Source organism: Triturus cristatus, chromosome 8 (assembly GCF_964204655.1).
Source record: "Triturus cristatus chromosome 8, aTriCri1.1, whole genome shotgun sequence".
Classification (NCBI taxonomy): Eukaryota; Metazoa; Chordata; class Amphibia; order Caudata; family Salamandridae; genus Triturus; species Triturus cristatus.
The window spans coordinates 1,609,757,203-1,609,773,188 of record NC_140591.1 but is presented as its reverse complement, the minus strand read 5'-3'; the positions used below and the strand labels follow the sequence as shown (position 1 = coordinate 1,609,773,188).

General features: G+C 50.6%; 1 protein-coding gene across 2 annotated transcripts in view; it reads left to right on the top strand.

Annotated features, from left to right (window-relative positions):
• Positions 1-15,986, top strand: part of HPX (hemopexin) — a 58,973-nt gene that overhangs the window by 29,247 nt on the left and 13,740 nt on the right. For both annotated transcript variants that reach the window (XM_085623530.1, XM_085623529.1), the window contains one exon: positions 7,622-7,837. In XM_085623530.1, coding sequence (XP_085479656.1) covers positions 7,622-7,837 — 216 coding nt within the window. The remainder of the gene's footprint in view (positions 1-7,621; positions 7,838-15,986) is intronic.

Sequence of the window (15,986 nt, the reverse complement as noted above, 5' to 3'; positions counted from 1 at the left end):
TCAGGAGGGAGACGCTAACCACAGGTCAGTCACCTCAAGGTCAGCACAGAGCAGACCTAGGCTTCATTCCAGTGGCTATGCTGGGGTACCCCACTTCAGTCCAGAGACTGTGGGCTCAAGGGGAGGAGAGTCACATTGAGCACGAGGCTGACACGTTCATGGTGCGGTGCGTCCCTACCGATGTGTTATGTTACTATGCACATCTGGTGCACCACAAAGTGATGGATTCGTGTTCACACACCAGCACCTCAAAACAGGCTATAGGTTGCAGAAGTGTGCACTTAAGGACATCGACTGCCAGAATATTTATTAAGGATGAATGTTTCACTAAATAAGCGTGCGCCTTCAGAAACTTCCAAGCGCTTGTTCTCAGATACGCCAGCACTGGAGATGGGAACGTGAATAAACCCGGTTCTGACAGAGGTGGAGGGGAGCCAGGCTGCATTCAAAGGGGCTTCACATTTTTAGGTCTCGCTTAGCGTTAGCAGCGCACATGCGCTGCCCTCGCCATGCGAGGGCTTCTTGGAATCAATACGGTTCCCGAAGTCGTGTGTCCGCTCCGCCTGCAAGTTTCATTGGTGTGCGTAGTTTCTCGTCATTAATTATGCTAAACATACTTCGGTGATTGCAATAGAGGGTTTTTATTCCCACCTGGTTACCACCCTGTCCGCTTTAGGCCATGCCCACCGGGATTGGATCTCTTACTTGCAGAGGGACACGGCCTCCTTCAATTACTCGGTAAGCACTATATTTGTTATTTTTTGGAAGTCACATGCGCGGTCCGCTTTCATTTTCGGGACCGCGAGCACTATATTTGTTATTTTTTTAAAGTAAGCACTATATTTGTTATTTTTGGTAAGTTACATGCGCGGTCCGCTTTCATTTTCGGGACCGCGAGCACTATATTTTTTTATTACGTTTCAGCGAGTGTTGTGTTGGGTAGGGAGGGGCCGCGGAAAGGGGGCCCGGCTGCACTTCTCCTGACCACTAGCATTTTCCTTATTTATGTTGTAAGGCGCTGACTTGTCATGGGGACACTTTGTAGCGCTATTCATGTTCAGACGTTTGGCTGTGGCGCCTTACAGACTTGAAGACTAAAGCATCCTGCTTTCACTGACTGTCCTCGCTCACTTCTACGCCAGGGTTTGCAGTGCCCTGCGAAGTTCAGAGGGGAAGCCCAGAGTAAACAGTTCCTTCACATCGCACCGGTGGATTGCAAAGCTCTCCTCTCCTGGTCGGGTTGGGCCACGAGACCTCCTCGGCAGCACAGAGTGACTGACATACGATCCACAGACCTCTTAACCCAGAAGACCCCCTCCCTGTGTTGCATCTACTGATCTTTGCTGACATGAAAGGCCGCTGCTAGCTCCGTTCAGCATAAGTTGTGCTCCCGACTGCTGAAGAGCAGCGCATGCGCCTGAGGGACTGAACACTCACTGAGCCGAGCTCTGCGAGAAGCCGTTTTCAGAGGACGCTGGGATGAGGCGCAGAGTAACCTTTCCGCCATTGCCACCGGAGGAACAACACGCATTAATAACAAGCATTGGCATAGCCAATAGGTCTCGCTTTTGGGACCTTATCAGTGTTTAGTTATGCAACTGTTGCATGGCTAAACACTTATAAGGTCCCAAAGGCGAGACCTATTGGCTATGCCAATGCTTGTTTGGTTTGTTACTAAGCCGCCAAGGGAGGGGGTGGCAAATGGTGAGCACTTTCGCGGCCGCATTGATGTTCTCAGTGGCCGCGCGGCTCACTGAGAACATCAAAGCGGCCGCGAAAGTGAATCGGCAGGCTGACAAATGGTGCGCGCGCCCGGCGCACATGCACTGTATTTGGAGGCTTGAAAAGCAATAGTTTGCACTTCCAAATCCCCCGTTTACTAAAGCTCTCGCCTGAGCAGCGCTAAAGCGCTTGCTCAGGCGAGACCTAAAAATGCAATAGGCCTCGCCTTTCATTAAGTTAAATATAAACAAAACAATGGTTCTGTCGGGTGCGAACAACTATTTCTTATCCTGATAAGTTATTTACAAATTACAATTCTTGAAAGGTTAAGTATTCACAGCTTTCAATCTTAGGGCAATTCAAATGATACGGAACTCACAAAGAAAGTAACACCAGGGCAATGTTGTATGATGAGTACTAAGTCATTTTATATAAATTCCATCATTTATATATACTCATAGGTTGATAAAAATGCTGCCAACAAGAAGTGTACCTGATGTGCAGGGGAATTAAGTTTCTTGCAACATCCACAAAAAAGATTCTTTCAGATCAAAACAGGGCCTCACATATGAGTAATGGAAAGGGGGTCACAGAGGTTATTTGCAATGATATTAGTGAGCTGCTGCTGTGTTACAATATCGAAAACACACAACACTATCCCTGAATATTACATGTAAACACATTTAGAATTTGGGCCAGTGTGCCTGTGCACTGTCAGTGACCTGGCCAAAGAGAACATAAAAGAGATGAAATTGGACCATAAATTCAAAGCTGTTCCAAACAGGGGCCCCCAAAATGCGTTTGGCTCAGGGCACCCAAAATCCTTAAGATGTCCCTGAGCTGAGATGTTTGAGTCTGACTTTTTTTACTCTGCCTTTTCTCGGTCTGTGCTTTCACACAGACCCTCAGCCCCCTCTCTGAGGCACAACAGATGAGCAGCTCCACAGAAGAAGAGGGAGCCAGGTGAAGTGATGGTTAATGCTAATTATTATTTCTTTAGGGCCCAGTATGCCAGTTGCATCCCTTATTATTTCAATGCTTTCGGCGACCTGGGGATGACTTTCCAAGTGTAGGCTTCCAGCAGCATTAGTGACCACAGAGCCAGCCAATAACGCTGGTTATCAGCCCTTGTTTTACTTAGAAGCCTCAAACATGCAGGCGTGCGCCCTGAAGGGCAAGAGCTCACTTTGTGGTAAAAAAAGCCTATACAAACAAAACACATCTGCATTCTGAGCAACCTGATTGGCTGATCTGAAGTCAGTATTCCAGTGATTGGTATTCAATAGCGGCCCAAGGAAGGGACAGAAGAGATGAGATGGGCCGGACTCTGGATTCCAGCATGGTTCCCTGACACCGTGGAAGTCCACCACTCTGCGCCATACCCTAGGCCTGGAGAAGCGGCAGCATCTATGGCTGTATCGAGGGATCTCTGATGGTCGGGGCGTAGCGCTTCATTGAAGATCAGCCCACCCAGTGAGCATCTCAGAGTGTCCGCTGTAGTTGCTGCAGAAGATTCTGGACGTCTCTGAAGGAAAGTGAAGTGGAAGACCCTGGTCCCTCACCGCGCAAAGGCCATCGCAATGGATCCAATCAAAGCGTTCAGAAGAAGATTGCAAGAGTGACTTTTACAAATACTAGGTTTGCACGAGGGGTTCTGTGCCTTCGCTCTTCAAATACTGTCCACGTGTGTAAGGAAGTGGGTTTCTGTTGCAGTCACCCCCACACTTTTTGCCTGATACCTAATGCACTTTTCCTTGGTGTGCCCCTGGTCCCTACCAATCAGGTACCCAGGGCCTGTGTTCCTTCCCTAAAAACTGTACTAAAGCCTAAACCCAATTGGCATCTCTGGCCACATGTCAGCCCCTGGTAAATGGTACCCTAGGTACCCAGGGCATTGTGACCAGAGAAGACCCCTAAGGGCTGCAGGACTTATTGTGCAACCCTTAGGGGCCCTGTACCCTGACACACACTCACTGCCTTTGCAGGCTGAGTGTCCTGGTGCAGAACTAAACACAGAGTCGACATGGCACACATCCCTGTGTGCCATGCCCACAAACCCACTGCCCCGGCACACATCAGCCACCCCTCTAGCTGGGTGCCCTATGCCAGTGGTGAGGACACAGGTGCATGAGCCCTGTGCCCCTACAGTACCCAGGGCCATTCCTGTGCACTGTAAGTGCAGTGATGCTATTAAGAGTATATGGTGCTGGGAGGTTGTCATTACGATCTCCACAGCACCATAATGGCTACACTGAAGGCTGACAAGTTTGATATCAAACTTCTCAGCACATTAAGCCCACACTGATGCCAGTGTGGGATTTAATGTAAAATGCACTACAGAGGGCATCTTAGAGATGCCCCCTGAAACCTAAACCTACAATCCACGTCTTGTCTGAGAGGCTGCCTAGGCTGCCACACAGCAGACATGTTGCTGGACCTCTGGGTGGAGAGCCCCCGCTCTCCTGGGCCTGCAACAATGCACATCCTGGGCGAGGTGCTAGGCCTCCTCCCCCAGGATGGGCAGGGGGAAGCTTCTCCAGGCCACTTGCGGTACCCAGCAAACTGGCCCCCACCGGTTCTAACCCCCACTCTGGCGGGAAGACTGGCCGGAAACCCCAAATAAGGACAGGGGATGAGTCAGCCTGCCAACCCCACCCCTCAGGTGGGGGAGGTGAGGTGAAGCACATCTCAGGGCGCTTGCCATCTTGAAGATGGGAGGCCCTGTCCAATCAGGACTAGGCTACTGCCCCCCTCCCACAGGAGAGTGGCAGGATAGGGGGTGTACCCACCCCAGGGCAGGGACCCATTGGTCCCTGCCCTTTACCTACCTGTAACACCCCTAAATCTAGTATTTAGAGGCACCCTGAACCTTCTGGCCCAGATTCCAGATTCCGAAAAAGCAAAGAAGAGCAAGAAGAAAGAAGACCTGCCGTGCAGCTGCTGAGAAGAGGAAGACACCCTCGAACCTGCTCCTGCTACATCCCGGCACCTCTTGTGGCCAACAACCTCACAAACCCCGGAGGACCTGGCTACCTTGTGACTCTGAGCATCTGGGACTCCCATGAGAAGTGGCTCTGCTCAAAGCAAGTTCTAACCCCTGGCATCAGCCCGGAACCGCGAACTCTGCACCCGCCAAGCCTGGCCTGTGCTGGAGTGAACAAAGACCCTGAGGACGTCCCCCCGGTGACTGTGACCCCAAATTCCGCACCCAAGGACTCACCTCAACGCTCCTGACGACACCTGCAGCCTCAGAACCAGGTACCCCCCAAACTGCGATCAACAGAGGGTAAGATTTCCCGACATCAAAAGGCACCCTGGCACCCTGCGGCCCCCTGTGCCCAACTCCTGGGTACCTACCTATCCTCCAACTACCCAACTTACCTCTCGAAGTGGTGGTGGCACCTGAAGAATCTTCGTCCCCGAGTTTGCAGCCTTTGTTCATCCTGGAGCTTTCCCATTGAAAACCATTGAGCGCCCGAAGGCTCAAAAGCACCCTCCACCCAGCCGCCCGAGTGGCCCTGGCAGTGTAACTTCTACTCCTACCTACTTCCCCATTTGACCTGAGCAAGTGACCAGGAGCCCAGCTCCCACAGCCGCGTGGCCTTCTAGTCAGCAGCCACCAACCAAGGCCCCCCTGCCTCCCATAGGATAACATTGGGCCAAACTACCTCTGCACCCGGCTGCCCCTGTGCCGCTTAGGGTGTACCAACTATACCTACCTGACCCTGGGAGACCCCTGAGTCTATGCCCAGAACCTTAACTCTGCCAGTCGAGTACTTACCCAAAAGCCGATAACTCACTTTTCTTCCATTGGGTAACATTGACTGATTTTCTCTTAAATTTCTTCTGTGTGGAGTTTCTAAAACTTAAAATATTCACCTAAAATCAACCGAGTAACGAAAACGAAAATACTCACCTGCTATTAGGAGAGATCCCAGTGCTGGATCTTGGTGCCCAGCACTGACCCTGAAAAGTACTCACAACCGTACTTACCATTAACCCAATTTTCTTCCATAGGAAATCATTGACTGTTTTTCTGTGAAATTTCTTCTGTCGATTTTTGCAATGTATACAAATATTCTTTAAAAATCGTACCAACTGTGAAAACTTAATTGCTTACCTGTTTTAGATAGAGGTCCGTGTACTGAGCCTATGTGCCCAGTACTGGATTACAAAAGTAACAAGAACATACTATACCTGTAACTTGAATTTTCTCCCATAGGGAATCATTGACTATTTTCTATGAAATGTCTTCTAAGTGTCATCTTTTAAAATAGCTAAATATTGCCTAAAAATCACAGAATTAACTAAGTCGGCTTTACTCACTTGTTTCCAAGAACTGTCCCAGGACTGAATCTAGGATCCAGTCCTGGAGTTAGAAAAGTAATCCTGAAAGTAATCTATTGCAAATAACTTAAAACCCCCATTGAGCTCAATGTACTATTGTGTTTGAAATTGTGTTGCCTATTGCAACAACCTGTAACTATTACCTGCAAAAGTCAATTGCATATTGCAAAAGTATATAACTAAAGCATCTCATTATGAGAAAGTATATTTTTATACCTATTGTGGGTTCTAAAATAAAACAACCATATATTTTTTATATAAACCATTGGCCTAGAGTTCAGTTCTTGAGTGTGTGAGACCATTTGCTGACTGAGTGTGTACAACAAATGCTTTACACTGTCCTCTGATACTGTCTTACTGCTCGACCAAGCTACCACTTTAGAGAGTAAGGTTATATCTAACTTTAATCTCTGCCAAACCTCTGGGGACTGTGGACTCTGTACACACTGTACCTATTTGGGAACAGTATATACAGAGCCACTTTCTCACAACGTGTGTCTAATGTCAGCCCTCACAGGTGTCCCCCAGGGCAGGGCAGGCTCCGAGAACCCCAGAAGACTCTACAATAGCAGTTCTTTCATTTCAAACGTGGTCTCTTTGCCCTGCAAACTATGTTCACCTCAGTGCTTTGCACTCTAAATATTACTGGACATGGCTTGCCGAGACAGCCCGAGCACCAGCGACGAGAGTTCTGATGGCCATAGGATGTGGACACTGCCAGTTGACTTGGACCATGGCTGGAGTAGAGCTGGTGGTGCAGCGATGCCAGTCTTGGAGAAGTGCCCTTCCTAATGTGCCCAAACGCTACTAATCTGTTGGCCTCATGGGTCTATGTCTTCTGAACCAGGATCATAGTGATCATGGTGTTTGTCAGTCAGAGCGCTCTGTCTTGTGAACCAGGATCAGGGTGATTGATTGTCAATCACAGCGCTGTGTCTTGTGAACCAGGATCAGGGTGATTGATTGTCAATCACAGCGCTGTGCCTTAGGAACTAGGATCAGGGTGATGAGGGTGACGTCAATCACAGTGCAGTGTCTTGTGAACCAGGATCAGGGTGATTGATTGTCAATCATAGCGCTGTGTCTTGTGAACCAGGATCAGGGTGATTGATTGTCAATCACAGTGCTGTGCCTTAGGAACTAGGATCAGGGTGATGAGGGTGACGTCAATCACAGTGCTGTGTCTTGTGAACCAGGATCAGGGTGACATCAATCACAGCCCTGTGTCTTGTGAACCAGGATCAGGGTGATGAGGGTGATGTCAATCATAGCGCTGTGTCTTGTGAGCTAGGATCAAGGTGACGTCAATCATAGCGCTGTGTCTTGTGAGCTAGGATCAGGGTGATTGATTGTCAATCGTAGCGCTGTGTCTTGTGAACCAGGATCAGGGTGATTGTTACTCATAGCGCTGTGTCTTGTGAACTTAGATCAAGGTGATTAACTGTCAATCATGGGTCTGTGTCTTCTGAACCTGGATGAGGGTGATGAGGGTGTTTGTCAATCATAGTGCTGTGTCTTGTGAGCTAGAACTCTCTCATGTTCTTCTGTGTAGGAGACGCTGTTTACACCTATGACTTGGGCCAGCCCTCCGCCCTCAAGGTGCGATACTGGCCGTCTGTCCAGAACTGCACAGCTGCTGTGCACTGGCTGGAGAAGCACTACTGCTTCCAGGGAGTGAACTTCACCCGCTTCAACCCCGTGACGGGCGATGTGCACCGAGGGTACCCGCTGGACTCACGGGACTACTTCATCAGCTGCCCTGGCAGAGGTAAGATGCCCTTTCAGGACTGATGTCCTGCTGTCGTCTCTTGTCCTGCTGTCGTCTCTTGTCCTGCTGTTGTCTCTTGTCCTGCTGTGGTCTCTTGTCCTGCTGTGGTCCCCTGTCCTGCTGTGGTCCCCTGTCCTGCTGTGGTTTCCTGTCCTGCTGTGGTCTCCTGTCCTGCTGTGGTCTCCTGTCCTGCTGTGGTCTCCTGTCCTTCTGTGGTCTCCTGTCCTGCTGTGATCTCCTGTCCTGCTGTGGTCTCCTATCGTTCTGTGGTCTCCTGTCCTTCTGTGGTCTCCTGTCCTGCTGTGGTCTCCTGTCCTGCTGTGATCTCCTGTCCTGCTGTGGTCTCATATCGTTCTGTGGTCTCCTGTCGTTCTGTGGTCTCCTGTCGTTCTGTGGTCTCCTGTCCTGCTGTGGTCTCCTGTCCTGCTGTGGTCTCCTGTCCTGCTGTGGTCTCCTGTCGTTCTGTGGTCTCCTGTCCTGCTGTGGTCTCCTGTCGTTCTGTGGTCTCCTGTCCTGCTGTGGTCTCCTGTCCTGCTGGGATGTCCTGTCCTGCTGTGGTCTCCTGTCCTGTGGTTTGTCTGTCCCTTTCGTCTGTGAAGGCTATCGTTGTCTGGGGTCTTCCAGCTGCTCAGGTCTGTGACCTGTTTGTCATAAATGGTCATTTCTACATATGTGGTGTCTACCTTCCACCATTCCTTGACTTTGTCTTGTCAGCACACACTTCCAATCCCTACCACGCTTCGATGACGTCATCGTGGGTCTCCAAGCTCAGACTCGTAACAGGCTCCATCACACGACTCTTTCTAAGTCCTAAGTGTGCATGTCTATGTCCATTGTATCTCTGCCTAGAATGGCTCACTCCCTGTTCTTCTCTGCAGGTGCCTTTCAGAAGCTCACATCACACCCCTTTCTCTTCCCCTACTTGACTTTCCTGTGTGCAATGGTCCTCATGTACCTGATATTTTATCGCTTTCAGTTTCACTTTTGGTTTCCCTGTACACTCACGTCATGGGTGATTCTTCTCAAGGAACGCTCCACACTTGGTTCTCTGGGGTTTTCAGTAAACCACAGCTCACTTGACTGCAGCTTTCCAAGACCCTGCTCTCTGTGCCCTTGCTGTCTATCCATAAGTGGGAGATTGGTAGAAAGAAGAGACGTCAGGATTTAGGGATGATCTGCTGTTTGCTCGTTGTCTCTAGGAACCAGCAACATCAGAAAGTCCTTCTTACTAGGATCCAAGATAACATAAACAATAGGGAAAATGGCTGCCTTTACCCTCTCCTTCAGTAAGCCCAGGTAAGCTCTCGGGAGGCCTTAGTGAGCTCTTCTGTGGCCTATGTGAGCTTGCCTGTGGTCCTAGTGAGCTATTCCTGAGACAAGAAGAGTCCTCATGTGGGCCTGGCACGCTCTCTTGAAGCGTGTTTGGAGTCTGGGTCTGCTCTCCAGGAGTCTTCAATGTGCTTTGCTGCAGCCCAGATCACTTCTCATGCAGGGCACAAGTCCTATAAAAAGAACTGGGGGGACTAACCAAGTTAGGCAGTATGCAAGTGGCATCATGACGCATGTCATCACAGCGCATGACGTCACGACTCGTGTCATTGCACGTGGCATCACAGGAAGTGAACTCACTGAAAGTGACATTACAAGAAGTGACATCAGATATTAAGACCTCACACATGTTTATCAGGTATATCATTAGTTAGCGCATTAGGAAATTTAACAAATGAGATTTGACGTCAGGGTTGTGCCAAAAAAGAGGCGCAATCCCGATGCAAACTCTGGGCCTATCAAAGGGCTTATTTGCAAGCCCCTTGTGCCACTGGTGCGTTACTTTTAATGTGGGAAGAATTGATGTACCGGTGGCGCAAGAGGTTTGAAAATAAGCCCCTAAGATTTTTTTAAACCCTGCCACAACGAAATTGGTAACAAGGAGCAGCATGGGAGTAGATCTGCTTTGCTTAATTGATTGCAAAGTCTGGATTTTAAAATATTTTATGGGGTTAAGGCATCTGCTGCAGAGGTGTCCGGTAAATCTTAGGGAAATAATAATGGTGAGATAACTCTGGAGGTTAACGCATTTGTTGGAGAGATTTATGTTTTGTGTAGTCCCATATTCGAATCAAAGTAGTATAGAAGGTTAAGGTGTCTCCTGCAAAGCACATCATGTTACAAAGGAAATAAAATAGTGCTATTTCATTGTTATTTGTGTCAATACTGGGACAGACCAACACATCTGACATTCATACAGTGCATGCATGTCTCATATACACGGGCTGAACAAAGTCAAAAGCATGCCTCTCTTAAGTACCTGTGAAGAGAGAACCTGTGTGCTTTTGTTTCCGATGCATTTGCATTTAAGTGTGAGGTTCCAGGCCGCCTCCAGTCAGGATACTTGATCCAAAGGACACCTGATGGATGGCCCCTTAATGTCTGCCTTTATCTTTGGCACAGCTGGAGGTGAAAAAAAAGCCCCATCGCTGCCTGCACGTTGCTGCTGGGAATGAAAGCAGACAAGATACAGGAGCTGCTGAACATGTCCCGGTGTCTGAAAATGACACTGGGACAAGTTCAACATATTACTGTGGGGCCCTACTTTTTGGCAGGGTGGACGGCTTCTACCCTGTGAAAACAGTGAATGGATGCTGTGTACCCCCGACTCGTGCCCTGCTCTCATGTGCCCATATGAGTGCTTATGTGGACCAGGTGAGCTTTCCTGGGCCCTAGTGAGCTCTTCTGTGTGGCCCTGGTGAGCTCTTCGGTGGCTGGGTGATCTCTTCTGTGGCCCATGTTCGTCCTTCGGGAACCTGGGTGAGATCTCATACAGCCCAGGTGAGGTCTTCTGCGGCTCAGGTGAGCTGCTGTGTAGTACAGGTGAGCTCTCATATGGCCTTGTGTGCTATCCGGGAGCCCAAGTGAGCTCTCCTGTGTGACCTAGGTGAGCTCTTCTGTGGTGCAGGGGAGCTCTTCTGTGGGTCAGGTGAGCTGCTCTGTGGTACAGGTGAGCTGCCCTTCTCTGTGGTACAGTTGAGCTGCTCTGCGGTACAGGTGAGCTGCTCTTCTCTGTGGTACAGGTGAGCTGTTCTGCGGTACAGGTGAGCTGCTCTTCTCTGTGGTACAGGTGAGCTGCTCTGCTCTGTGGTACTGGTGAGTTGCTCTGTGGTACAGGTGAGCTGTTCTGCTCTGTGATACAGGTGAGCTGCTCTTCTCTGTGGTATAGATGAGCTGCTCTGTGGTACAGGTGAGCTGCTCTTCTCTGTGGTACAGGTGAGCTGCTCTGTGGTACACATGCACTGCTCTTCTCTGTGGTACAGGTGAGCTGCTCTGCTATGTGGTACAGGTGAGCTGCTCTGCTCTGCGGTACAGATGAGCTGCTCTTCTCTGCGGTACAGGTGAGCTGCTATGCGGTACAGGTGAGCTGCTCTGCGGTACAGGTGAGCTGCGCTGCTCTGTGGTACAGGTGAGCTGCTCTGTGGTACAGGTGAGCTGCTCTGCTGTACAGGTGAGCCGCTCTTCTCTGTGTTACAGGTGAGTTGCTCTGTGGTACAGGTGAGCTGATCTGCGGTACAGGTGAGCTGCTCTTCTCTGTGTTACAGGTAAGCTGCTGTGCGGTACAGGTGAGCTGCTCTGCTCTGTGGTACAGATGAGCTGCTCTTCTCTGCGGTACAGGTGAGCTGCTCTGCGGTACAGGTGAGCTGCTCTGCGGTACAGGTGAGCTGCTCTTCTCTGCGGTACAGATGAGCTGCTCTGTGGTACAGGTGAGCTGCTCTGCGGTACAGGTCAGCTGCTCTGCTCTGTGGTACAGATGAGCTGCTCTTCTCTGTGGTACAGATGAGCTGCTCTTCTCTGTGGTACAGATGAGCTGCTCTTCTCTGTGGTACAGGTGAGCTGCTCTTCTCTATGTTACAGGTCAGCTGCTCTGCTCTGTGGTACAGGTGAGCTGCTCTTCTCTGCAGTACAGATGAGCTGCTCTTCTCTGCGGTACAGGTGAGCTGCTCTGTGGTACAGGTGAGCTGCTCTGTGGTACAGGTGAGCTGCTCTGCTGTACAGGTGAGCCGCTCTTCTCTGTGTTACAGGTGAGCTGCTGTGTGGTACAGGTGAGCTGATCTGCGGTACAGGTGAGCTGCTCTTCTCTGTGTTACAGGTGAGCTGCTCTGCGGTACAGGTGAGCTGCTCTGCTCTGCGGTACAGGTGAGCTGCTCTGCTCTGTGGTACAGGTGAGCAGCTCTTCTCTGCAGTACAGATGAGCTGCTCTTCTCTGCGGTACAGGTGAGATGCTCTGTGGTACAGGTGAGCTGCTCTGTGGTACAGGTGAGCTGCTCTGCGGTACAGGTCAGCTGCTCTGCTCTGTGGTACAGATGAGCTGCTCTTCTCTGTGGTACAGATGAGCTGCTCTTCTCTGCGGTACAGGTGAGCTGCTCTGTGGTACAGGTGAGCTGCTCTGTGGTACATGTGAGCTACTCTGCAGTACAGGTGAGCCGCTCTACTCTATGGTACAGATGAGCTGCTCTTCTCTGCGGTACAGATGAGCTGCTCTTCTCTGCGGTACAGATGACCTGCTCTGTGGTACAGGTGAGCTGCTGTGCGGTACAGGTGAGCTGCTCTTCTCCATAGTACAGATGAGCTGCTCTTCTCTGTGGTACAGGTGAGCTGCTCTTCTCTACAGTACAGATGAGCTGCTCTTCTCTGCGGTACAGATGAACTGCTCTTCTCTGAGGTACAGATGATCTGCTCTTCTCTGAGGTACAGATGAGCTGATCTTCTCTACGGTACAGGTGAGCTTCTCTGTGGTACAGATGAGCTGATCTACTTTGTGGTACAGGTGAGCTGCTCTGCTGTACAGGTGAGCTGATCTACTTTGTGGTACAGGTGAGCTGCTCTGCTGTACAGGTGAGCTGCTCTGCCCTGTGGTACAGATGAGCTGCTCTTCTCTGCGGTACAGATGACCTGCTCTGTGGTACAGGTGAGCTGCTGTGCGGTACAGGTGAGCTGCTCTTCTCTACAGTACAGATGAGCTGCTCTTCTCTGCGGTACAGATGAACTGCTCTTCTCTGAGGTACAGATGAGCTGCTCTTCTCTGCGGTACAGATGAACTGCTCTTCTCTGAGGTACAGATGAGCTGCTCTTCTCTGCGGTACAGGTGAGCTGCTCTTCTCTGCGGTACAGGTGAGCTGCTCTTCTCTACGGTACAGGTGAGCTGCTCTGTGGTACAGATGAGCTGATCTGCTTTGTGGTACAGGTGAGCTGCTCTGTTCTGCGTTACAGGTGAGCTGCTCTGCTCTGTGGTACAGGTGAGCTGCTCTGTGGTATAGGTGAGCTACTCTGGGGTACAAGTGAGCTGTTCTGCTCTGTGTTACAAGTGAGCTGCTCTGCTATACAGATGAGCTGCTCTTCTCTGTGGTACAGATGAGCTGCTCTTCCCTGTGTTACAGGTGAGCTGCTCTGCTCTGTGGTACAGGTGAGCTGCTCTGCGGTACAGGTGAGCTGCTCTGTGGTACTGGTGAGCTGCTCTGCTCTGTGGTACAGGTGAGCTGCTCTTCTCTGTAGGACAGGTGAGTTGCTCTGCGGTACAGGTGAGCTGCTCTGCTCTGTGGTTCAGGTGAGCTGCTCTGCGGTACAGGTGAGCTGCTCTGCGGTACTGGTGAGCTGCTCTGCTGTACAGGTGAGCTGCTCTGTGGTACAGGTGAGCTGCTCTGCGGAACTGGTGAGCTGCTCTGCTCTGTGGTACACGTGAACTGCTCTTCTCTGCAGGACAGGTGAGTTGCTCTGCGGTACAGGTGAGCTGCTCTGCTCTGTGGTTCAGGTGAGCTGCTCTGCGGTACAGGTGAGCTGCACTGCAGTACTGGCGAGCTGCTCTATGGTACAGGTGAGCTGCTCTGCGGTACAGGTGAGCTGCTCTGCGGTACAGGTGAGCTGCTCTGTGATACAGGTGAGCTGCTCTGCGATACAGGTGAGATGCTCAGTTCTGTGGTTCAGGTGAGCAGCTCTGCTCTACGGTACCGGTGAGCTCTCATATGTATTACACACTACATATTTAGACCCAAAAGGTTCTTAATATTTGAAGGGCCAAGAGGAGAAAGAGGGAGTACACCCTCCTGATTCAAAGTATTAGCCCACGTTAAAGTACTCCACTATTGATCTTAACATAGATATTAATTGTAAGAAATGGTTAGTTACGGAGGGAAGAATGATGGGATGTCCCTAAGTGAAGCAACCACTCCTGAAGTGGTGTAGGAAAAGGCTTTTCTTTTATTTATTTTCCCTCACACACCCTAGTGGTGTCATGCTTCATCATCGGGACACCATGACCCCTATAAGTCGTGGTGGGCACAACCGGTATTTCAGGGAGCACTTGGATAGTGTATCTGGACAGGGGGATAAAGATTAAAAATCCACTGTTAGACCCCAGTATCCCTTTATTCTTGGTTCTGGCAGGAATATTAAAATTAATGAACAATAGGGTCATATGGAATATTATGGTCCTAGGACCCTAAGGCCAACATGTTACAGTCCTTGCGTGCCCAAAAGGAATTGGTGCTGGACTTTCTTCAGGGCTGTGTCCCCCCCTGGAGGGAAAAGAACAGGAAATTACCCTATACAATTTCAAAAAGGGCAGGTAGCTGCTCCTTTATATGTCGCTATTAATTTTAATGTTGAATCACTCCATCCCGTTTGGAGAGTGCTAATAACCCACGTGAAATCACGCTTGAACAGGGGTACCCGGATTCATGGGTCTTCCCCTTCTATATTTGGCGCTGATTCCATTGGCTGGAGTACTTTAACGTGGACTAAGAGCTCTCATATGACCTGGAGTGCTCTCCTAGAGTCTCCGAGGCATCCTGCAAGAAGAAAAATAATTTCATCTCATTCCTCGAGACTCCTTCACTCACAGAATCAGGGCCGGCTTTAGGGCGGTGCGACCGGTGCCACCGCACCGGGTGCTGGCCTCCTGGGGGCGCCGTGTTCGCAAGTTTATTATGTTTTGTAAGCGCCTGCTGCAGTGTTCCTTTCCTCAGCAATTACCAGGCCTCACAAAACTGCCAAGATAGCTTCTGTGATTAATGTCCTTCTGGGAGAGAGATCAGAGTTTTGTACAGTTGAGGTTTTGACTTATGTGAAGTTAGTGCAGAGGGTTAATATGCCTGCTGCAAAGAACCTGTACAAAGTAGATTACAGAGTCCATATAATGTAAACAGATCAGCAGGTTACTGGTTTTAAAAGAGACATCCTTTTGTTACTTGCAATTTATACCTAAGTCCTCATAAAGAACAGTGATCTATTAACTTTTAACAACTTCATACACACTACGAAGTATACATTAAAACATTGATTAATGTTGCAAAAAGCGTTAATTTGGCTTGAAATAGATTCTTATTTTTAGAGAAAACTCCTAACTGTGGTGTTTCTTTTTCGACTCTGAGTTTGTGCTTCTCCTGACCAAGCACTCTCAAAATATACTGCCTACCAGTTTTAGGGGCACATGCATCAACGAAAATAGCGATCGCAAACAGGCAGATTCGCAGAATCTGCCCCTTTGCGACCAGTATTTTCGCATTTGGGATGCATCAACCCAAATGCAAATTCTCCATGGGGGGCGTGGCCAAGCCGCGGGCTGAGATGGCCGCGCGGTGTTGAAGCTCCGTGGTCGACTCGGCGCCAAACCTGTTTTTCCCGACATCCTGATGCGGGCGAGGGCTGCCCGGACCCAGCGCTGACTCCCCTGCTCTCCCGCAACAGCCCGGAGGGGTGATCCGGCCCCGACAGCGCCCGGAACGACCAAAGAACGCCGGGGCCTAGCGGACCCGATGCACAAGATGGCGGCCTGGCTCGGTGGCCGGAGAGGTTAGTGCGGCGGTGGCGGCCGACGGTGATGCGGGTGGCCGGGGGGTAACTGGGGGGGGGTCTGAGCACTGGGGCGGGGTCTGGTGTGGTCCAGCTTCACCCCCTTCGCCGCCGTTGGCCTGAGGCGGGTCGGGCGTTGGGCCGTTGCTCGGCGCCGCGGCCGCCTCCTCCATTGCCGGCCCCGCTCGGGTTCCCCGCGCGGTAGCGGTCTGGGGGGCCTGGGGGAGCGTCGACACGGCTGACTGGTGGTGAGGGTGGGTTGGAGGGGATCTGCGCGGACCTCGGCGCCCGGGCCGCCTCTGCCCCCCTT